Genomic DNA, 24,924 nt, shown 5'->3' on the forward strand with positions numbered 1-24,924 from the left:
TGACTTGTTAACTAATCCTCTTTACAAGTTTTGCTTCCTTGTACTACATACATTATCTTAAAATTGCAGTGGATCTGGAAAACATTCAAACCCCCTTTCAAAGCAAAAACCCTGGGCAGTTAGCTATGGAGATAGAATAGTGCCAAAAGAAGTGAGGTTGTAAAATGAAAATTATCCCTGTAAAATGACCAATTTTAACTAAAAAACACTTGTGTTCCCAAATTTTGCGTTGTAAAATAAACATGAAAAAATTCAAAGGAATAAATTGTTCTACAAGTTGTTTTTTTTCTGTTTGCAAGTATTTTTTTTTTTTGTTCTGCAGGTGTTTTTTCTTCACTACTGGATAAAAAATTACCAATTACAAGTGCACAAGTTTTGTCACATTCTTGTCAACTTTTATGAGCCAAAAAAGATACTCGTAACCTAGTATTAAAATAAATTACAAAAATACCCGTAAAATGACCAATTTGAACTTGTAAAACCTAAAAAACCAACTTGTATTTCCAAATTTTGCGTTGTGAAATAAACATGAAAAAAACAATTAAAAAAAAAACCAAGTGTTTTTTTTTTCGTTTACAAATGATTTTTTTGTTCTACGGGTGTTTTTTTTCTTTGCTACAGGTTAAAAACCACCAATTACAACCTCACGAGTTTTGTCTCCCCCTTGTCGCGTTTTCAGAGACAAAAGTCACTTGTAACCACAGACGAAAAAAACTAGTTGTACATCGAAATAATTTGTTGTAAAACACAAACACAAACATATCATTCCAAATCATGGTAAAAAAAAGATGTTAAGAACACAATCTCGTGAATAGTTCTTCACGACCAGGTGTGAGCAACCATCAGCAAGCATGGCAATACCAAAAGTAGCGGAAAATCCACCTTTCAAACAGTATGAAGTTTGCATGCGAAATAATTTAGCGGTCTCTTGCGCCACCTGCAGGGTTAGGGGTGTAAATACACTCCGTTTCACGTTATTTGACGGTCGTTGAAAGGTTTGATACGAAATCACGAAAATTGCAATAAAATACGTCAGGTGTACAATAAATCCAAATTTATGAATTATAATGGTAGTCAATGGTTACATATTTTGTAATTTTGAGTCACGTGCATTCAAGTTCTTTGGCTACTTAATGCAAAGGTTTAGAAATGACGGCAAAGTTGCATTTGGAACGTCTGCCTGTTTTAAGAACCTAGGAAATATTTAACATTCATAGTTTTTTTCCCTATGCTTTCTCTTTGATGTAAAAACTAAAACCATTAAAAAAATTACATATAATGTAATATTCGGCACAAGGGTTAAAATCAACCGAAATACTATTCACTAGATTGTGTTCTTAACGTTTTTTTTTACCACGACTTGGAATTATATTTTTGTGTTTGTGTTTTACAACAGATTATTTTGATGTACAAGTAGTTTTTTTTGTCTGTAGTTACAAGAGACTTTTGTCTCTGAACACGCGACAAGGGGGAGACAAAACTTGTGAGGTTGTAATTGGTGGTTTTTAACCTGTAGCAAAGAAAAAACACCCGTAGAACAAAAAAATCATTTGTAAACGGAAAAAAAAACACTTGTAGAATTTTTTTTGTTTGTTTTACAAGTCAAAATTAGTCATTTTACAGATATTTTTTTTAATTTTAAAACTAGGTTAAGAGAATCATTTTTGGCTCATAAAACGACAAGAATGTGACAAAACTTGTGCACTTGTAATTGGTAATTTTTAAACCGTAATGAAGAAAAAAACACCTGTAGAACAAAAAAATCACTTGTAAACGGAAAAAAAAACACTTGTAGAATTTTTTTTTTTTTTTACATTTTGTTTTTTTCATGTTTATTTCGCAACACAAAATTTGGAAATACAAGTGTTTTTTAGTTAAAATTGGTCATTTTACATGGATAATTTTCATTTTGCAACCTCACTTCTTTTGGCACTATTCTATCTCCATATTAGCATTTATTTTACGTAAATATGTCGAATGTGATACTAGTCTGTTAGCCAATGTGGCGGCCCCCTTAGTCCAACAAAGAGCTTTTTGTGTTGAAAATTCTTGTGAATGAATGCTTAAATCCCTGAATTCTTTATAGATATGGACATAAAACTCGATTCTTGGTTAAAAGCAAAAAAATTGGCAGTTAGCAGTTATTTTACGTAGATATTGCGAAGTATAACGCCAATGCTCTAGCGGCTAATTTCTCCCATTGATTTATTCACGTTTCAAAAGGCATGCATGGAACAAAAAAATATAAGAATGACCTTGAATCCTTGAACAAATCACCCCTGAGACAATCTTTCCTGTTTGAATGCGGTACGAATTTCGTGATTTTTTTCAACCTAAATCCGGCGTTAAGTCGCTGCATGTGTTCGAGAAGAACTAAGACCGACTGCGAATAACTGAAGCGGAGTGTGGGACGGCCCCCTACGAAAAGGCGTGCCGCAGTGTCTGGGGAATCTGTCCCGTCAATATAATCATGAAGTCTATGCCCCTTTAACATTTGTTATTTTGCAGCCTTTTGCTAAAATCATTGTTATACATCTCCTCATTAATGTACATACAGCACCCATTAATCACAGAAACGCTGAATTTTTGACAAATTTAAATATCTCAATGCCATTAGTATTCAGCAGTGTTTTTGGCAGCCTATTTTCGTCTGTCTTTTGGACGATAATACTCTATATATGTAATATGTGTCCATGTAATAATAGTGTTGGTCATATTTTAGTCATCTCAAAATGTGTGTGTCTTCGTCTGGTTTTTGTTGACGAAACCGCAAGACTAATTTCATTTAGTTTTAGTCGACAGTTGTATAACTTAAAAAAAAAAAAAAAACTCCAGAAATAAAGTTTCCAACAAATGTACATTTGACAGACGAGCACATATTATAGCATCTATCTACAAGGAGAATGCCAATTTAGTGATCATACACAGCAGGAAAACGGTACAATATTTTCGATTAATTATACCGACCTAGACACCAGGAACTGTAAATTAAAAAAAAAAAAAGTCCAGGTTTGAGAGGAGGCTTGCTGTTACCATAAGCCCAATGCTTATACGAATGCTATGCTAACACTAAGGGTTACATTTAGTGTTTGATGATCACTCAGCACAGACCTTTAAAGGTGAAAGCAGCATTACATATTCTCTCTGGCCAATAAAACAAATCTTACCGTGTGCGCAAACCTGCATGGAGACTGGAGACTGCACACTAGTGAGTTGGAAAGGGTGGTGGGGATGCTGCACAGTATGGGTGACACCACCGACACTTCTACGCAAGGGCGTAGGTTTGGTCTCAACATTGGTAGGAACCATAGAACAGCATAACCCACTTGTACACTTAATGCTGGGGAGGGGACGTTAATAAAGACAAACAGATTGAATGAACTGGGCTCGGCTACATTTCTCAAGAATATGGACCTAATTAATTAATCGGCTAAATGATCAATGCAAAAAAAAAATATATATATATATATATATACATATATATATATAGACTTTAATGTGTATTGATTCAGGTGATATACCGTTCGATTCAAACCCTTCTTTCACAAACTGCTTAAAAACATTTTGAAAACTCAAGTTTTGGAGGTTAGCAAGTTTACACAGTTTAATGTTATGCTAGCTCTGATGCAGGTCGGACTTTCAGTAGCAAAATTAGTTGTGTGTTCCCCACCTTCACAACATTGATGTCTTTTTACATTAGTGGCTGCTGCTGGCTGGGAAAAAAAAAATCTAATATCCTTGTGTGTGTGTGTGTGGGGGGGGGGGGGTGCAAGTCATCAGCCAATCAAATGTGCGTTTGAAGGGAAAAAAGGGACCGGCACACTCAGCATGTGAAAAGGGGGAAATGTAAGTCTGAACATGATGAAAATAATTCACTTAATAAGGGTCAATTCTATCGTTACAATATATGGGCAGACAATGTAGATGACTTATATAACTGAACACATATAATGTAAATAAGGCTGCTTAAAACTTGGTGGGGACAATTTGAGTATCCTGAAAAGTTGGTAGTGTTATGTCCCTACCGTCCCTATGCAAACCTGTGCCCTTGCTTCTACGATGCAGGCTAACTACACATAAAATGTCACACATTTTGACCATGTGACGGAAATTATTGTGAATTTTTGTCTCGTTCTCATCTTGAAAAAAGTGTTCGTTGACGAAAACAACACTGGTATTCAGACCCTTTGCTTTGGCACTCATATTTAAATCAGGTGCTGTCATTTGTTCTGATCATCCTCGAGATTGTCACCCTCATTGGAATCCAGCTCTGTTCGATTATTCTGATTGGACTTAATTAAGAATACACACTTATCTCTGTAAGACCTCATTGTTCACGGGGCATCTCTGATCGAATCATGAGGTCAAAGGAAATTCCTGAAGAGCTCGGAAACTGAATTGTGGCAAGGTACAAATCAAGTTCAAAAAATTGTGCTGTTTCCAAGTGCCTCCATTATCCTTCACTATAACCCTCCAGCTGTTTAGGTTTATGGCAGAATAGTCCAGTGTAAGACCACATCGCTTAGATAAAATGAAAATTGTTCAGCCAGCCAGAGATGGACTTAAACCCAATTGAGCATCTCGGGTGGGACTCGAAAATGGCTGTCTACTAATGTTAAGCTGAGGTCTCCAATTCCCAAAGTGAAAAACCTGTCGTCGTTCTCAAAAATATCCATTAGCTCAACATGGTGCTTCTTTTAAAAACTGAGCAAAGGGTAAGGCTGTGTGGTATTTCAGTTTTTTGTTTTTAATGAATCTGCAACAATGTCAAAAATGTTTTTTTATGTGGTGCTGTGTGTACATCAATGGGGAAAAAGGTGAACTTGAATGAATTTGGCAAATGACTGTTGTATAACTGAAAATGTTAAGGTTGGTCTGAATACTTTTCGGTCTGACTGTATTTTAGGACTTCCCAATCCAAATGGGCGTGGGGAGAAAATATCATTATTCCTAAATCAAATAAAATGCAATGCTTATTTTTTTCATTGTAGCTTCCTGTTAAGAATTCAAATTTTGCTTGACAACCAAAATGGCCATTTCTAGCCTAAAATCAGCAATATTTGTTAAACAAACAGTAATGATACGTGCATTCCCCTAAAATACTTGTAAATACAGCAAAAGTAAATGTAGTACTTTCCCAAACTGTATCGTATTATAAGTAGGGCTGTCAAAATTATCGCGTTAACGGGCGGTGATTTTTTTTTTTTAAATTAATCATGTTAAAATATTTGACGCAATTAACGCACATGCCCCGCTCAAACAGATTAAAATGACAGTACAGTCTAATGTCCGCTTGTTTCTTGTTTTTTTTTGTGTTTGGCGCCCTCTGCTGGCGCTTGGGTCCAATTGATTTTATGGTTTAGTACCATGAGTGAGCATAGTGTAATTATTGACATCAACAATGGCGAGCTACTTATTTATTTTTTGATTGAAAATTTTACAAATTTTAATAAAACGAAAACATTAAGAGGGGTTTTAATATAAAATTTCTACAACTTGTACTAACATTTATCTTTTAAGAACTACAAGTCTTTCTATCCATGGATCGCTTTAAGAGAATGTTAATAATGTTAATGCCATCTTGTTGATTTATTGTTATAATAAACAAATACCGTACTCATGTACAGTATGTTGAAGGTATATATCCGTCTTGTGTCTTATCTTTCCATTCCAACAATAATTTACAGAAAAATATGGCATATTTTATACATGGTTTGAATTGCGATTAATTACGATTAATTAATTTTTTAGCTGTAATTAACTCGATTAAAAAATTTTAATCGTTTGACAGCCCTAATTATAAGAAAACTTATTTTTTCTTAAAACCAGTCTGATTGTCTTTGGATGTTCTACATGACATGATGTCACAGTTCTGTTTAGTTCACTTGGCAAATGTTAAAATTTCCACACCTGAAATTAATACTGACTTTTAAGCTTGAAGTAGTCAGCATAAGAAACAAAAGGGGTATTTTTTAAGCTAATGCTAAAAAACTCAATAGTTTAAATATATACAGGTAGTACCCGGGTTACGAACGAGTTCCGTTTCTATGCTGGCGACGTAACCTGAGTTTTCCGCATAAATCTGAATTAACCTTATAAGTACGCCTAAAAACCCCTAAATATCCAAAAAACATTTAATATATGTCATTGTACTGTCCATGTCAAAATGTTGGAGCTAGATCCTAGCTAGACAGTGAGCTAAACTGTAATTGTTCATTGGGAGCAAATGCGCTCTTCCTTGTGTGTGCGCAAATATGTTTTCCTACATGTGTACATGTGCTTTAACTCGCGTGCGGATGTACTGCCTGCTCTCCACTTTTTGCGCCAAAATAAAAGCATGCATCATAAAACAAAAGTCAACAATATAATCAAATACACATTTCGCCAAAGAGAAGAATAATCATATTAATAAAATAAAGTAAAAAATAAGATTCTGTGAGGTGCAATAAGGTACTGTTACGCGACAAAAAAAAAAAGACTGGAGACAAAATGGCGGACGAGACTCCTGTGTCATGAAGTCGAAATCACGTAAGTCGGCTACGTCGTAACCGGGGACTACCTATATTGTCATTATTTTGAACACAGTATTCTTGAAAACTCACAGTTGCAAACACATCATTTTGGACCTTAGACTCTCAAGGTTAAGGTTTTTATAGATGTCTTCCCAGACTGGACTGTTCAGACCTTGACTGTAGGAAGCATACAAAAGCGGCCCCCGACTTAAATGGGAGCTCCTGTCAGCCTGTCTGCTCAATGCCTTCCTTTTCCTTGTCTGAAGTGGTGCTATCGTGGTCCTGTTCATTTCTCTGTTCATCCTCCCCAACATCTGTGTCTGCGCATGGGGTTGTAGGGTCTTTGACTACTCCCTCCATCACCAATTCCCCTTCCAGCTCCTCCTGCGTCTCCTCCTCCACCCGTCCCACAGTGTCTGGGATGATCTCCACCTCAATGTCCGAAGAGTCCTCGATCTCCTTAAACCACACTGTCTTTAGCCCCTCCTTTCTCCTCTGCTTGGCAAGCATGGATCTCGAGCTGTAATCGTCTCCATCTCCCCTCCCTCTTCTGGATGGTCTTACCGAGGGACTGCCTTTGGGTGAATGGTTGGTGAAAACACCGCAGGAGGAGCAGTGGCGGTTGCGTCTCCCCAGGGGCGTAACTCGGCCCCCGGGGAAGGTGCTCCGCCTGGGAAGGGCGTTCTTCCAGCGTCCGCGGCTTCCGTCGGACTCATTCTGGAAACCGTCATTGGTGTACTGTAGGGAGTCTCTGTGACCTGTATTTGGCTGCTCAGATTTCAGACAGTCCAAGCACTAAAAGCAGTAGAGAGATGAAAGAATCATGGATTTTATAGGAATTTCGTCCACCTGCTATCTATAAACCAGGGGTGTCCAAACTATGGTCAAACATGGCAGCGGGCCGAACGTTCAATTGCTTTCGGCCTTTCAGTTCAAATGGATTGGGGGTCTACTAGTGCTAAACTCATTTAAAGCATTTTAAGGTAGTTTTTAAGAGCAACATGATTGGACATCTATCATCGTTGATTGTACTGAATGAGTTCACACAAAAACCAATATGGCTTAATTTGAGGTGACCTTTTTTGCTTAAAAGGAGTTTCGGCTCATCTAACTTATTTCTTCATCTTTACTCAATTTTTAAAAAGTTGTTTGGTCCTTGAATCGTTCAATTTTTCTGAAAGGGGCTGCCAGAAAAATGGTTTAGACACCTCTGGTGTACTCATTGGTACATGATAAACAGGCTTTGGTCAATGTGGAAAAGTTTGGAATACTCTTAGGTCAGAAACAGCCTAAAATAGAACAGCTGAAATATATTTGTAGTGAATGAGGCACCTTAAATGTGTGTCGTGTGTTCACCAACTCCCATTCTACTGTATATCACTGAATTTTTTTGGACTATGAGTTGAACCCAGAGGTGGGTAGAGAGTCCAGAAATTTTACTCAAGTTACAGTAGTGAATTGACTTCATAATTTATGTAGTTTATATAATAATAATATATATAATAATGTAATTTATATAGTCTATGAGTAGTGTTACTTCAAAATAGTTACTCAAGTAAAAGTACTTATTCTAAACATTTACTCAAGTACAGTACTGCTTACGATGTAGAATAACCCATTACATAACCGCATTAAGCGAAATAAATAATAAATAAATAAATAAATAAAATGATTGAATTGCGGCGTGAGAAAAACAATTCAAGAAGTGAAGTACCATTTGTTCAAAGAGCACGAGTGCCCTCCGGTGGAGAAAATAGTTCCTAGTTTGAATAGCTGAATAGTGAATAGTTCCTTTGTAGTTCCTATTGTGAAATTAAAAAGATCATATCTCCGGTTTTCCGTGGTCAATCGGTGCCCAAAAAAACAAAAACGAGGAGAGAGGTTAAAATCCATGCTTTCGAGTCACTTTGAGGGCAGCGCTCTATGTCAAATACTTAATTTTTTACGATGCTTTAAAGGCGCCACGTGATTGAACAGGCCGGCATGATCATAGAATGGCAAGCTTGAAACTGATTGGTGTAATGGAGTCATGTGATAATTGTTGCGACGTCTCATTGGTGAAACTAGCAGAGCGACTGTTGGCATTGCTGGGGAAAAAAGTAAATTCTAATATGTAGAATAAAGACGAAAAATTTAACGATTTGTACAGCCCAAAGTTGCGAAGTAAGAGTACTGTTTCTTCTTCACAAATCTACTTAAGTAAAAGTAAAAAGTATGGCTTAGTAAAACTATTGTTAGAAGTACATTTTTCTCAAAAAGTTACTCAAGTATATGCAAGCGAGTAAATGTAACGCATTACTACCCACCACTGGTCGCACCAGCCCCATAAAAATGCAAAATGCACAATGAAGAGAAACAGAAAAAACAGCAACATACTGTTAGGCCAAGAAATATTTGGACGGTACCACAACTTTTGTTATTTTAGCTGTTTATGAAAACACATTCAGCATACAATTATCAATGTAAGTTTAAAGCATTATCTATAATTATAGAGTAAGGCTTTAGGAATTACAGCTATCAAATATGAACTAGAGATAACATGCAATCATAGTATATGTGCAAGGTGTAATTGACAGCTAAAAACACTAACCTCGCACATTGTGTCTACGCTGGAGTTTCCCTTCCATAAGCGGGAAATCAAGAAGCCAATCACAATGAGGCAAAGGACCAGTAAAGCTGCCATAACCAAGCCAAGGAGCGCCATGTCTCCTGCACGGTAGCCGATATTTGAAGGAGACGGCATGGCATCCGCTGAAGAGAATATGCCAGAAAGATTTATAAATCAAATTTGCACATACATACAGTATAATGGAACTACAAAGTCCAAGATGGCACAATGCTTCCAACAAGCATGTCTAGATCTATTCTAAATGTGTATCATCGCTTTCCAGCACCGAACATGTACATGTACATTCTGGTTCTTGTTATGACTGTGACCTAAGCAGAATATTATACAGTGATGTTCCTACCAGGTATAACCTGTACGGAGAGTGTGGCTGTACCAAACTCTCCCGTTGATGAGTCCACTGCTCTAAGCTGATTTCAATAGATTGAGGGGAGAAAAGAGCACATAAACAATTATAGTTTGCAAGTAATGCCAAAATATTGTGTATTTACTGTTGCTGTAGCCTCTTATATGCATTCTCTTCACCTGTAATGCAAATGACTCCGTCTTGACAACTCTCTTCAGAATCACAAAACCGTCTGAGGTCACATTGACGTAGCTGCTGTACTGCACTTCATATTTTAAATCTGGATTGACACCCTGAAATACAGAAGACCATTTCGCTAATTTATTTAGGATTATCTTTGTAAACGGATCCAAACCACGTGATCGACTAAAATAAATACACATGAAAGTTTTGGAAATTTCCTTTTGTAAGATTACATTTAGCAATGCTTATTTGCAAAACAAAGTATACCACTGAAAAGTATGTTAATTAACATTTTAACCCCTTCGGACCAAAGCATGCTGCTGAAGGACATGACGCGTTCGCGTCTCTAAACCAATAAATACACTGGATTTACTTGCTAATGCCACTTCTGGGAGATGATTGGATGAAACTTTACCCATCGAAATCAAATCATCAGGTTTAGCATGTCCTCTTTGCTACTTTTGGCTCTTTGAAAATAGCTGACCAAACGCAACTTCAAAAAGGATGACGTAAAGTGCTCATTTCTCATTAACACATTAACATTGAAAATAACCAATAAAAGCATGAAGTATCACCGACCAAAAAATTGCACTTTGTTCTGGTGTTTGAGTAGAGTAAAAATCGATTTTTATTTTATTTTTTTGCTTTGATCCTGATAGGTGTCAAATCTATTTGAACTGGGATGCTTGCATTGAGTGATCATGTTTAAGTGCTATTGCTGGCGATAAACGTTCGATCCATTTTGACTTGTGCGCTAGGCAAATTGGACACCTATTACTGTCAATGGCAGCCTATAAGTTATTTATAAAATAACAATAACCGTTTCATACACAAATTACGATTATTATTATTATTTTTTTTTACACTTATAAGGCACTCATTTATTTAACTCAATGGCAACCAATGGCTTGAACAAACTTTCATTTAACCTTACCAGTCAAAATGGATGGTTCGGTGGTATGAAAATATATCTGAACCTTTTGGAATATCTCACATTTCTGCATAAAATCACCATCAAATTTGATCTGATCTTTGCTAAAATCACACGGATGTAAAAACAGTGCCTGCTTTAACTAAAACCACTCAAACGTTTATAGGTTTTTATATTTTAATGAGGATAGCATGCAAACAATGACAGAAGGGGGGGGAAATAATTAAGTGAGCCCTCTGCCTGAGGAGACTTAAAGAGCAATTATAGCACATTTTTACCAAACAATTTAAGTCAGGTGTGTGCCCAATCAAGGATGAGTGGTTTAAAGCTGCACTGCCCACTACAAAACACACACCTAGTCAGAATTGACTTGATGAGAAGCATTGTCTGATGTGCATCATGGCTCGGTCATAAGAGCTGTCTGAAGACTTGCAATCAAGTATCATTGATTTGTATAAAGCTGGGAAAGAATACAAAACCATCTCTAAAAGTCTTGATGTTCATCAATCGACAATCAGAGAAGTTGTCTACAAATAAATAGAGTTTGGCACTGTTGCTTCTCTCCCAAGGAATGGCCATCCACCAAAGATGACGCCAAGAGTTCAGCGCAGAATACTCAGAGAGGTTAAAAAAAAAAAAGGACCCTAGAGTGTCTGCTAAAAACTTACAGAAATCACTGGCACAGTCCAGTATCTCTGTCCACTCATCAACTACTGTATATGTAAAACTATGGCCAAGAATGGTGTTCATGGGAGGACTCCACGGAGGAAGCCCCTGCTGTCTAAAATAGACATTGTTGCTCATTTAATGTTCGCAAAAAGTCACTTGGACAAAAACACCTCACCAACATCAACACCTCATCCCCGGTGGAGGGAATATCATGATTTGGGGCTGTTTTGCTACCTCCGGGCCTGACAACTTGCAATCATTAATGGAAGAATGAATTCAAAAGTTTATCAGGATGTTTTGCAGCAAAACCTTAGGCCGTCTGTGTGACAGTTGAAGCTAAAAAGAGGATGGATGCTGCAACAAGACGATACAAAACAAAGAAGTAAACCAACTTCAGAATGGTTTCAGAAGAGCAAAGTACACATTCTGGAGTGGCCAAGTCAAAGTCCAGACTTGAACGCCATTGAGGTGCTGTGGCATGATGTAAAGACAGCAATTCATTCCAGACATCCCAGGAATCTTGACTGAACTACAGCAGTTTTGTAGAGAAGAATAGGCCAAGATTAGTCCTGATCGATGTACCAGACTGATCCGCAGCTACAGGAAGTGTCTGGTTGAAGTTATCGCTGCCAAGGTGGGGGGGGGCACAAAATATCAAATGTGATGGTTTACTTACTTATTTTTCCCCCTTCTGTCATTTCTTGCATACTATCCTCATTAAAATATGAAAACGTATAAATGTGTGGGTGGTTTTAGTTAAAGCAGACAGTTTTTTTCATCCGTGTGATTTTGACAAAGATCACATAACATTTGATGGTGATTTTAAGCACAAATGTGATGAATTCCAAAAGGTTCAGATACTTTTTCATCCCACTGTACGTCTAGGACCTTCAATGGAATTGAAAGATGAGCATTCATGGCCTGTCCTCTCAATTTAAATGAATTGGATGTCTATCGCCATCAAAGGCATGCAATGAGTTGAATATACTTTGGAGTGTCACTTGAGGCCATTACATGCGTGTATTTCTTTTTTCATTGATTGTGATTTCATTAATTTAGCTTTTATTCATATTGCATTAATGTTTAAATGTATTTATGATGATATAAAAATAATATACAAATATACAATAACGATTAATATTTAAAAAAAATATATAGTATAATAATGTTTGCTAATATTTATTTTTTTTAATGACCAAAATAGTCACTTGCCCCATAAAGGGTTAAAGTGTCAACTTTTGAATAGCTGTCCACTTTCATGACCACTGTCCCTGATAGGGTTAAAGCAGTAACAACAGTGGCTGAATGTTAAAAAAAAAAATAATAATAATAAAATAAATGAAATAATCTACTGAGCACAAATATCATTATGTTTTGAGTTTTACAATACAGTTGAGTGCAATTTCATTTGAGCCTGCATCAAATTGACTTAGTGGGTTGAGAAGCAACTCATAATAACGAGCTGGTCTAGATGTCATGGAAGCATCAGAACTATGCAACAATGGAGTTCTTGTTTGTACTCTATTAAATCTCCCTGCGTAATCGTCTGCTAATTGGGTGAAAGGATTGAAAATATTAGTCGATTAAAAGTAAAACTCTCGTCCTGGCTCTGATACAACTAAAGGCCTCTCCTCCACGAATTGTGAAAACTTACACCAGCAAAGTCCTCATCTCGAGCTCGGACTCTAAAGGGTCTGTTGGTACTGCGGTCTCTTAGGATCATGCTCTCAGGTATAGAGTTGCTGTAGATGAAGCCCTCGTAACGCTCCTTCTCAAAGTGTGGAGGGTTTCTGCTCTTCTTGGTTACATCAAAGGTTACCTGCGTCACGGCAAACTGATCCTTGTTTGTAACTTGGGATGCCTGATTTTCAAACAACAGCAAGAAAAACCTACTGTAAATAACAAGAAGGAAAACCATATATTGTGCAATGTGTGTTACCAGAACAGTGAGAGTTATTGGGCCGACAATATCCACTGCTTTAGTCATGCTTATATTCCCTGTATCCTCATCTATTTGGAATATATTTCCTTCATTCCCTGCATTAACAAAAACAAGTCAAAATTACTTAAAATATGTAGATGTAAAGCACACTCAGAAACATTTAACAAAAATAAAAATAACACAATCTACTGGACTGTCTCAGAAAATTAGAATACACAATATTCTAATTTTCTGAGACAGTCCTGTATATTGTTCTATGTAAAGGACGTCAGCCAAGGTCGGCCCCCCACATTTTTACCACGCCAAATCTGGTCCCCTTTGCAAAAAGTTTGGACACCCCTGCTTTAAATGGTGGATTAATGTACAGGACTGTCTCAGAAAATTAGAATATTGTGTATTCTAATTTTCTGAGACAGTCCAGTACTGTATTCGGAATAAATTTGCACTTTTATAAACAAAAACCATAGTGACTTTATTATGAATACGAAACTATTTAATCATATGAATAGACTGTACTTTTGGAATACGGCAATAATGAATAAATTAATGAAAGTTTTAAACTTGGCAATTTCTCTTGACTTTCATGGGGCTTTTTTAAAAATTCCAAAAGATGGGGCATTTACACGTTTTCACAATTGATCCTTGTTTACTTCTTTTTCTTTTTCTTGTCAACCTGAAAATGGTTTCAATGGATACCCGTCGGTTGACGATCACTTTTGAACTTCGTACTTGTCACAAAACGTCACAGTTTCAGACTTGGGCGTTTTATAATTGTATGCATCTTCCGTCGACCTCCAGCTTATCCGAGGTCAGGTCGTGACGGCTTTTTCCGGGCTGCTTCATCCAGCCAAGAGCCTCTCAGGCTCTATTTTCATGAATTCTAAAATCTCTGTTTTTATATCATTTGCAATACTTGACTTGATTTTACCAATTTTTAACCTGCCCAGAGGGTTTGGGGAGGTTGTCAAGATCTCACTTGATTTGTTCTTCTTGCTGAGGGACACTAACTAATATTACTACTCCTCCGTGATTCGTTGGCGAATCCGAATTAAATTTGGTAGGTAACCTACACATTTGGGATGTATTTGCATCCATACTTGGAACGCATTTTTGGGGTTGTTTTTAAATTTTATGACTTAACTGCGGACAGTGCTTCTGGATTGGCAGACCGGAGTGGTGGACTCCCTTTTAAGAAGGGGAACCGAAGGGTGTGTTCCAACCCTTCCATTCCTCAGCCTCCCCGGTAAAGTCTATTCAGGGGTGCTGGAGAGGAGGGTCTGTCGGGAAGTCGAATCTCATATTCAGGAAGAGCACTGTGGTTTTCGCCCCGGCCGTGGAAAAATGGACCAACAATACACCATTGGCAGGGTCCTCCATGGGAGTTCGCGCAACTGGTTTTGTGGATTTGGAGAAGGCGTTTGACCACGTCCATTGGGGATTCCTGTGGGGGTGCTCAAGGAGAACGGGGTACTGAGCCCCTTGGTAAGGGCTTTTCGGTCCGTGTATAACCGGTGTCAGAGTTTGGTCCACATTGCCGGCAGTAAGTCCAAGTCGTTCCCAGTGAGGGTTAGACTGCCAAGGTTTCCCTATTCTGTTCATATCTTTTATGGACAGAATTTGAAGGTGCAGCCAAAGCATTGAGGTGGTCCTTTTTGGTGGCATCAGCATTGCATCTCTGCTTTTTGCGGATGATGTGGTGCAGTTGGCTTCATCAAGCTGTGATCTCCAACTCTCACTGGAGCGGTTCGCAGCCGAGTGTGAAGCAGTTGGGATGAATATAAGCGCCTCCAAATCAGAGACCAGGACCCTCAGTCAGAAAAGGGTAGTGTGCCCTCTCCAGGTCGGGGATGAAATCCTTTTGCAAGTGGAGCAGTGCAAGTATCTTGGGGTTTGTTCTGGGACGAGATCCTGCCTCAAGTGGAGGAGTGCAAGTATCTTGGGGCCTTATTCATGAATGTGGGCAGGAGGGATATTGAGATTGACAAGCGGATAGGTGTAGCGTCTGCAGTGATGCGGACTGTGCACCGCTCCGTTGTGGTGAAGAAGGAGCTAAGCCAAAAGGCGAAGCTCTCGATTTACCAGTCGATCTACGTTCCTGCCCTCATCTATGGTCACAAGCTGCAGATCGTGACCGAAAGATCAAGATCCCGGTTTCAAGCACCTGAAAAGGAGTTTCCTCCGGAAGGTGTCCAGGCTCTTCATTAGAAATAGGGAGAAACTCAGTCATTCGGAAGGTACTCAGGGTCGAGCCACTATTCCTCCGCGTTGAGAGGAGCCAGTTGCAGTGGCTCGGGCATCTGGTTCAGATGCCTCCTGGACGTCTTCCCTGGAGAGGTGTTCCGGCATGTCCCACCGACAGTAGGCCCAGGGGACGACCCATGACTCGCTGGAGGGACTGTCTCTCGGCTGGCCTGGAAACGCCATGATCCTGCCAGAGGAGTTGGTTGGTGTCTGGGGATATGGAACTCTGGGCTGGTAAAGCTGCTGCCCTTGCTGCCCGACCCCAGATTAAGCGGTAGATAATGGATGGATGGAATTAATTGTGGTTTTATTATTGCCTGACAGTTCCGAGTTATCAAGTTGAGGGCATTTGCAGCCTTCGGGTGTGTTTTTTCAAATCTCTCGGCAGATGAGCTTGTCCCACACTCGGCGGTATCAGCGCTCAAGCGCCATCAGTGCTCGAAAGTTCGCCATCTTTCGCCGTCATTTTTTGAGGGATTAGACTGCGCCATTGCCGACAAGTATCGAACATGTTCGTTAAATTCAGCGCTCATGTGCTGATGGCGCTTTGTGTGCAGGGAACATAAGCCAACGGCATACTGTACGTCAGGTTTGCCAGATTGGAAAAACAGTCTCTACGCCAATCAGAGAATAAATCCCACCCAGTTAATTCAAAAAATAAAATAGCCCGAATTACAAATATCAGGGTTTTTCAGAAATTACATATATAGTATGTTAGCATGTGAGTAACTTCAACATCAATATACCACACAATTAAAGGAATAGTAATCGTTTTGATCAAGTGGATCGCAGTGGAAAGAATCTTAAGAAAAAAAGAAAAAAAAACCTGCCAGTATTTACAGGAAGTTGGAAAAATTGCTGTGAGCAGACATTTTTAATTATCAGAAGTGCTTTAGCCAATCAAATGCGAGTAGTGTAGATAGTCTGCCACTGCTTGTGACGTCAACACACCCAAAATTTCCTAGGTTACTGCCATGTTGTTTACATGTGAGTTCTCAATTAAAGATTCATATATGCACTGATTTTGCACACATAAAACCAATATGTGAAAAGGAGAATTTTGTTTACCAGTATTTTGTCTTACTCATGTTGCGGTAGGTTTGTCACTCTTGCCATACTTTTATTTGATGTGGCTATCTGCTGCTCTTAGCCTGCTGTCTGTAGCTGTGCTAGCGCTAAGTTATGTTGTGTATAATTGTTCACTCATAAAAATGACAAAGAAAGGGGGAAGGCAGTGTCAATGCCACAGTGTTTAACTTTTGGTTGTATGAAGAGGAAAAAGACAATATTTGGACCAAAGACAAGCAGCGAGTGAGGGGGAGAAAAAACAGACACCGGAATTCCATTTCACCTGATCAAAGGCTTTGTCTGCGTCCAAAATGAAATAAAAGAGGAAAAAATGCAAACCAGAAGCGGTACACTGCAAATTTATAACGTCTTAATCACATTATTTTTCTTATATCTAGTCAAATATTTTTCTCCATCTTGTTTTGAGTGTTAAAGACTAGTTAACAAATTAATGCATCAGATTATTCCGCTTACTTTAAGTAAATATTACTATTTGTTCTTAATAAGTCCATACATCTAAAAGTCCTCTTTTACCTACATCAAGATAAATTTACTTTCAAATAATATTTTGAAAAATATTCATTTATGAATCAAGAACATTTCTGACAAACAAGCTTTATTAAAGATTAAATGTACTAATTTATTGCTTGAAATAAATCCGTTAATCTTATTTTCAGACAGCTAATTTTCTTCAAGAAATCTGAGGAAAATTTACTTGAATCACTAGCAGATAATTTCACTTACTGTATTTCTAGTAGGTTTACACTGAAAACAAGGGAATTTAACTAGTTTTAAGGAGGTGTGTTGTTGCAGTTTATAGTAACTTTAAACAGTTTTAATTTTTGCTTTTTTTTTTTACTACCTGTGTTCGAGTCTATCAGCATTTAAGCACTGTGCGCTAACAATGTCTACTAAAGATGTGCACAAGCACCAGATTATTTGTCATTTCAATGTAACAGTGTGTAATTAATCCCTACCTTTATTTCTAGGTCAATAACTCTGATTCTATTCCCATCGAAGACTGAAGACCTGTGGTGGAATGTAATGAAGTAAAAGTACTGTGTTACTGTACTTGAGTACATTTTTCACTACATTTTATAGCACGTATCTGTACTTTTTACGCCATTACTTTTCAAATGGTCACCTGCGTTACATGTTACTTTTGTTTGTTTTTTACTCATTGTGAACTGATAGTTTCATTTTCATGCCACAATCGATATGCCCGATGAAACTATACCGTATTTGAGCACTAGAGGCAGCAACATGGGTAGAAGCAAGATTAGGCAGGTGAACAAAACATATTCCATCGGATAGGTGCTATACGCTCTTGTACATTAGCTGGAGTATGCACCTGATAGTTGCTTGCAATCCGCCATTAAGCTAAGTTTTTTGAGCTTGTTAAGTTTCTCTTTATGGTGCAGTCAATTTGATTGATTGTTTTTTTTCTATTTTTTTCCAGTTTTAAATGAAATTGACCAACCATTGAATTTTCTGGTTCTTTCTTTGAATATTGGCTCAGATCTTTGATTGTGTATATAAATACAGTGGTACCTCTATATACAAATTTAATTCGTTCCAGGACCTGGTTTGTAAATCTCAAGTGGTATTTTCCCATAGGAATACATTATAATTCGATTAATTTGTTCCAAAGCCCAAAAACCTACGCTAAATTCTTCATAAATGCTGCTGGTATAATTACAAATAGCAATTATACATCGCAAAACAAATAAATTATAAATACAAATCGGTATAATATACTAATAATGTAACGAATTGGGTTCTAATGTGGTGTTTGTGTTTTGCATTCTGTTCCTGAATACACCATTTGTCTGACATTTCATCTTGTAGCAGCTTTGTGTTGCACAAGTTCTGATGTAAATGATTAAATACCTGACAAAATTGCGACTTCCTTACCGTTACAACAACACTAATAATAATAATAATAATAATAATAATAATAATAATAATAATAATAATGATAAATCGGGAATTTAAAAAAAAGCGTTTTTATCGTCACCTTAACTTACAGAGACTGGCAAACGGAGGTCAGAGGAGACTGGCCATATTGTCTAGCCAATTCACTCACATGCACAACACGATCATATTTTTCTATCATTTCCTTCTTAATTTCAATGGTAAGCGTCACCTTTTTCCTTTTTTCGTGACCTGCACAACCCTTTTTGGGACTCAAATTGATTTGTCTCACAAGAAAATCCGCCGTGCGTCCATCTTGCGGTAAAACAATGAAATTGCGACGCTATCATACATCGTCGTATTTCAAGCATGTCACAGTATGTCGAGACAAATGACGAATCAAATTTTACGTCGGATGTCGAAAGGATCGTATGTCGATGAGATCGTATGTCAAGTAACCACTGTGTATCTCCTTATACATATATATACAGAGGGCAAATAAGTATTTAGCCAACCACTAATTGTCCAAGTTCTCCCACTTGAAAATATTAGTGTCATGTATCAAGGTTTCAGCTAGTAACGTTTCATCATATAATTATGTTTCATCACATTGCATGTATTAATGTAACACCTTTTGATATTTCAGCATATTGCTTCACACTCATGCATCACAAAGCTCTTGTCACATGTTACTGAGTACCCTTTATTATGTCACAAGGAACAACTGAGAACACTATATATGCATCGAGCAGACAACAGACAGTGAATGGGGCCACCAGACCTGCCTGAGGGAGGCGATCATACCCACCAACCCTGAATCTGTCAGTCCTGTTAACCCGGAATCCTGCCTAGTTTCCACGCTTACCTGGGACATTGAGGAGGAGGTCAAAGAAGCCATCCGGGATCAGCCTGGCCCCAGCGCCTGCCCCACTGATCGCCTCTTTGTTCCTGATAATCTGAGGTCCCAGGTGATCCAGTGGGGCCACAACTCCCACCTGGCTTGCCACCCTGGGGTCACACGCACCATCCATCTGCTCTCCCAGCGATTCTGGTGGCCATCGTTGAGAACAGATGTCCAAGACTTCGTGAAGGCCTGCCCCACCTGTAGCAAGAACAAGACCAACAGCTGTCCCCCAGCCGGCTTGCTCCAACCCCTGCCAGTCCCCAAACGCCCTTGGTCCCATATATCAATGGACTTTGTAACTGGACTCCCTCCTTCTGAAGGAAACACTGTCATTCTCACGGTCGTGGACAGGTTCAGCAAGATGGCCCACTTCATCCCGCTGCCAAGATTGCCCACTGCTAAGAAGACGGCACAGGTGGTTATGGAGCAGGTGTTCCGAATTCACAGACTACCGAGGGATGTCGTATCTGACCGGGGTCCGCAGTTTGCATCCTCTTTCTGGAAGGAGTTCTGCCGCCTCCTGGGAGCCACAGCAAGCCTCACGTCAGGCTATCACCCCCAGGTCAAACGGCCAGTCGGAAAGGCTCAACCAAGAGCTTGAGACATCCCTCCGCTGCATGGCTTCACGAAACCCCCATTCTTGGACGGAACATCTGCTGTGGGTGGAATACGCTCACAACTCCCTTCCCAGCTCTGCCACCGGCCTGTCTCCCTTTCACACGGTCTTCGGCTATCAACCGCCCCTGTTCGCCAGCCAGGAAGGTGACGCTTCCTGCCCTTCCGCCCAAGCCTGTGTACGGAGATGTCGCCGAATCTGGTCTCAAGCCCGTACTGCTCTTTTAAAGTCTGTTTCTGGTTATGCCATCAGAGCCAACCGACGGCGGACTGCAGCCCCTGCATACCAAGTGGGCCAGAAGGTATGGCTTTCTTCCCGGGATCTGCCACTCCAAGTGGAGTCACGTAAACTGGCACCCAGGTTCGTTGGTCCGTTTCCCATCGAGAAGATCATCAGCCCATCAGCTATCCGACTCAAACTACCCAGGTCTATGAGGGTTCACCCAACCTTCCATGTCTCCAAACTAAAGCCAGTCCATGAAAGCCCCCTGGCCCCCAATGCGGCACCACCTCCCCCTCCTCGCCTGGTGGAAGGCGGTCCTGTCTACACAGTTCGCCGCCTGCTCAAGTCACGCCGTCGGGGCAGGGGCCTCCAATATCTGGTGGACTGGGAAGGATATGGTCCTGAGGAGAGGATGTGGGTTCCAGCTGCGCGGATTTTAGATCGGACCCTCATATCGGACTACCACCGCCTCCATCCGGACCAACCGTCCGTCCGGTGGGGTCGACCTAGAGTGGCTTGCTCTCAGCCCATGCCTACATCTGACTCTGACTCTGAACCGGAGCCTGTGCCATCGGTAGTTGATTCCTCCACTGGCGAAGAGGAGATTGAGCCAATGCCCTCAGTGGATGAGGCCATGGACACGGACTAGTAGCCCTTGATGAGCTCAACCCTTGGGACTTCTGGAGCCGTCCCTTGAGAGGGGGATTCTGTCATGTATCAAGGTTTCAGCTAGTAATGTTTCATCATACAATTATGTCTCATCACATTGCATGTATTAATGTGACACCTTTTGATATTTCAGCATATTGCTTCACACTCATGCATCACTAAGCCCTTGTCACATGTTACTGAGTACCCTTTATTATGTCACAAGGAACAACTGAGAACACTATATAAGCATCGAGCAGACAACAGACAGTGTCAGGTCGTCAGCGATTCAACATATGCTTGCATGTCAACTCACCATTGCCGCTTGACCTGATAGTTTTCCCTTGCCTGTCAACATCAATAAAATCCTGTGTCTGCGATACGCAACTGGTTCCTCCGTCTCGTACATGACAATTAGAGAGGCTTGTAATTGTCAACATGGGTAAACCTCAACCATGAGAGGTAAACTGTGGGAAAAAAAACAGAAAATCACATTGTTTGATTTTTAAAGAATTTATTTGCAAATCATGGTGGAAAATAAGTATTTGGTCGATACCAAAAGTTCATCTAAATACTTTGTTGTGTACCCTTTGTTGGCAATAACGGAGGCCAAACGTTTTCTGTAACTCTTCACAAGCTTTTCACACACTGTTGCTGGTATTTTGGCCCATTCCTCCATGCAGAGCTCCTCTAGAGCAGTGATGTTTTGGGGCTGTCGTTGGGCAACATCATCATCATCCAAATGCTCTCTAGTGAACCGCAGACGGGCCTGGACGTGTACTTTCTTCAGCATGGGGACACGTCTGGCAGTGCAGGATTTGAGTCCCTGGCGGCGTTTGTTACTGTGGTCCCAGCACTCTGTAGGTCATTCACTAGGTCCCCCCTGTGTGGTTCTGGGATTTTTGCTGCCCGTTCTTGTTATCATTTTGACTCCACGGGGTGAGGAGGGAGTTGAAAGTCCGTGTTGCCCAACAACAACCCCAAAACATCACTGCTCTAGAGGAGATCTGCAAGGAGGAATGGGCCTAAATACCAGCAACAGTGTGTGAAAAGCTTGTGAAGAGTTATAGAAAACGTTTGGCCTCCGTTATTGCCAACAAAGGGTACATACTGTAACAAAGTATTGAGATGAACTTTTGGTATTGACCAAATACTTATTTTCCACCATGATTTGCAAATAAATTCTTTAAAAATCAAACAATGTGATTTTCCCACATTCTGTCTCTCATGGTTGAGGTTTACCCATGTTGACAATTACAAGCCTCTCTAATATTTTCAAGTGTGAGAACTTACACAATTAGTGGTTGACTAAATACTTATTTGTCCCACTGTATATATATACACGTATATATATATATATATATTAGGGCTGTCAAACGATTAAAATTTTTAATCGAGTTAATTACAGCTTAAAAATCAATTAATCGTAATTAATCGCAATTCAAACCATCTATAAAATATGCCATATTTTTCTGTAAATTATATATAGATTCTGTCAAATAAATTGTTGGAATGGAAAGATAAGACACAAGATGGATATATACATTCAACATACGGTACATAAGGACTGTAGTGGGCATTTCACTCTACTGTCATTTAAATCTGTCTATGCTGTCCTCACTTTTTCCAAAGCTAGACAGCTACTGAACGACGCCTTAATAATTAGACTTCTTCCTTTTTCATCTGATTTATTAATAAAATGGCCTCAAACCATTGTCCTCTTTAGACCGTCGTAAAACTACCAAAAAAAAAAAGTACACAAGCATTGCATTAGCAACAACATTAGCTTAGCACGCTATACAGGTTCACTAAACATAAACAAAAAGCGTCTCATACAAAAAATATAACATTTCGCTTACTAACATAATATGTACATTCTTTACAACAACCATACTTACGGACAAATCTTATCCAAGGATCATATAAGCACAACATTATCAGCCCGAGACGTCGTGCAGCCATATTGAACTGGACTGAAAACAATAAACCATGTCGCAAAGCGACCACAAGAGTTCGCTGTTGGACAGCACAAAAAGCCTTGCTGTAAAACTTACCAAAAGGCAGAATACTTTCTGAGCGGGACATGTGCGTTAATTGCGTCAAATATTTTAACGTGATTAATTTAAAAAATTAATTACCGCGCGTTAACGTGATAATTTTGACTGCCCTAAAATATATATATACACAGTGGGGCAAATATATATATGTATACATGTATACAGTATATATATATATATATACGTATTTATATATACACACACACACACACACACACACATATATATATATATATATATATATACGTATATATATATACACACACACACACACATATATATATACATATACATATATATACACAGTGGTACATCGACATCCGATCGCTTCGACTCACGATCTTTTCGACATCCGATGTAAAATTTGACTCGTCATTTGTTTCTACATCCTATGACATGCTGGAAGTACGACAATCTATGACAGGGGCGCAGTTTTTTTTTTCCCACAAGACAGACTTACGGAAGATATTTTTTTGTGAGAGCAATCAACATGGGTTGCAATAATGTTAGTCCAGGTGGTAAAGAATGGAAAAAGGAGATGCTTACCATTGAAATGAAGTTGGAAATAACAGCGTCGTGTGCGCATCCGTGAACTGGCTCGACAATATGGCCGTAGAATGTCTACTCTCGACGGTCCTCCTCCGACCTCCGTTCGCCAGTCATTATAAGTTAAGGTGACAATTATTAATGTGGTAACCTCGCCAAAGAAATCGCCAGCTTGGTCAGGTTTCTAGTCATTTTTTCCATCAACTTTTGCAACACCTATTGTACCCCACAGCTGAACATGTAAAGTGAAAGTGAAAATAGTTCGCTCTCCCTCACTCTGGCATGTCATTCACGCGGTGCGTTCAGGTACAGCAAAAAACAACCGCCACATTAGTACCCGATTCATTACATTATTACGGGAATTGTTATTATTATTATTATTATATTATTCCGATTTTTATTTATAATTTATTTGTTTTGCTATGTGTAATTGCCATTTGTAATAGTACCAGCAGCATTTATTAAGGATTTAGTGTAGGTTTTTGGGCTGTGGAACGAATTAATGGAATTATAATGTATTCCTATGGGAAAATCCTGCTCGACATGCGACCATTTTGACTTACAAACAAGGTGCTGGGACAAATGAACTTCGTATGTAGAGGTACCACTGTATACATATACATTGGGAGAAAATACTTTTACTTTTTACTTGTAAAGTAAATTTTAAAGCAAGTACTTTTGTACTTTTACATGAGTATTTTTTTCAAGATACTTGTACAGACACAGGGACAAACATTTTTTACTTAAGTAAAAAAAGGTGAGTGCTTCATCCACCATTGCTTAAGACACCGCAAACTATTAGACTAATACATAATTTGAAAAAAGACGTCACTCAAAATAAAAAACTTCATTCACCATTTTAATTTGCCTTGCGGCCCAAAACTGACGAGCCAACACCCTTTTCTGATGTTCTGACATCCTGGCTGACAGTCCATAAATTGCATCCGACACCAAGGAGCTTGGGAGTATTTGACGTTAAATTCATCCCAAATTGTCAGCCTGTGGGAGTGTGCCGTTTTCTGTGTTTAAAGATTATTTCCACTGTTATTATAGGTGTAAGAAATTCCTGATTTGCATATTTCGATTCTTTGAGCAACCATCTTTCACATGAAGGTAATTTTTACTTAACGATTACTATTGCTTTAAGCAGATTTAAGCAAAAAAAATCGGAACCTCTTAAAATCCGGTAGCCAATCTGTTCACTCCGGTTCTTGTCTCCGTCTTTTGCGAAAACAGGGCCAGGTTCCAGCGTCAGTGGGCCTTCCTGTGGATTCAAATCCTATAGTATCCTTATTCTATGACTAGCCTTTGTTTTAATTGCCCAATGTTAGGCGTTTGTCATGTCAACAAATCCTACATGTGGGTCTGGATCAAATTAAAAGTATGTAAGCACAAAATGTTCAGAAGAATGTGAAAACATTGTGAAATGTTAAAGTGTATGTGTGACTGTGCCTTAGCACATTTTATATTTGGAGGCAAAAAAGCAGCTGTGGTGTAGA

At 39.0% G+C, this 24,924-nt stretch overlaps 1 protein-coding gene across 2 annotated transcripts in view; it reads right to left on the reverse strand.

Moving 5' to 3' along the window:
* Nucleotides 1-1,888: 1,888 nt before the first annotated feature.
* Nucleotides 1,889-24,924, reverse strand: part of cdhr5a (cadherin-related family member 5a) — a 41,080-nt gene continuing 18,044 nt past the window's right edge. For both annotated transcript variants that reach the window (XM_057854044.1, XM_057854036.1), the window contains 7 exons: nt 24,599-24,689; nt 13,207-13,304; nt 12,922-13,128; nt 9,664-9,777; nt 9,482-9,548; nt 9,103-9,263; nt 1,889-7,307 (listed from right to left, as the gene is read on the reverse strand). In XM_057854044.1, the coding sequence (XP_057710027.1) occupies nt 6,738-7,307; nt 9,103-9,263; nt 9,482-9,548; nt 9,664-9,777; nt 12,922-13,128; nt 13,207-13,304; nt 24,599-24,689 (1,308 nt within the window). In that variant the 3' untranslated portion in view covers nt 1,889-6,737. The remainder of the gene's footprint in view (nt 7,308-9,102; nt 9,264-9,481; nt 9,549-9,663; nt 9,778-12,921; nt 13,129-13,206; nt 13,305-24,598; nt 24,690-24,924) is intronic.

This window comes from Corythoichthys intestinalis, chromosome 1, assembly GCF_030265065.1.
Source record: "Corythoichthys intestinalis isolate RoL2023-P3 chromosome 1, ASM3026506v1, whole genome shotgun sequence".
NCBI classification, from domain to species: Eukaryota; Metazoa; Chordata; class Actinopteri; order Syngnathiformes; family Syngnathidae; genus Corythoichthys; species Corythoichthys intestinalis.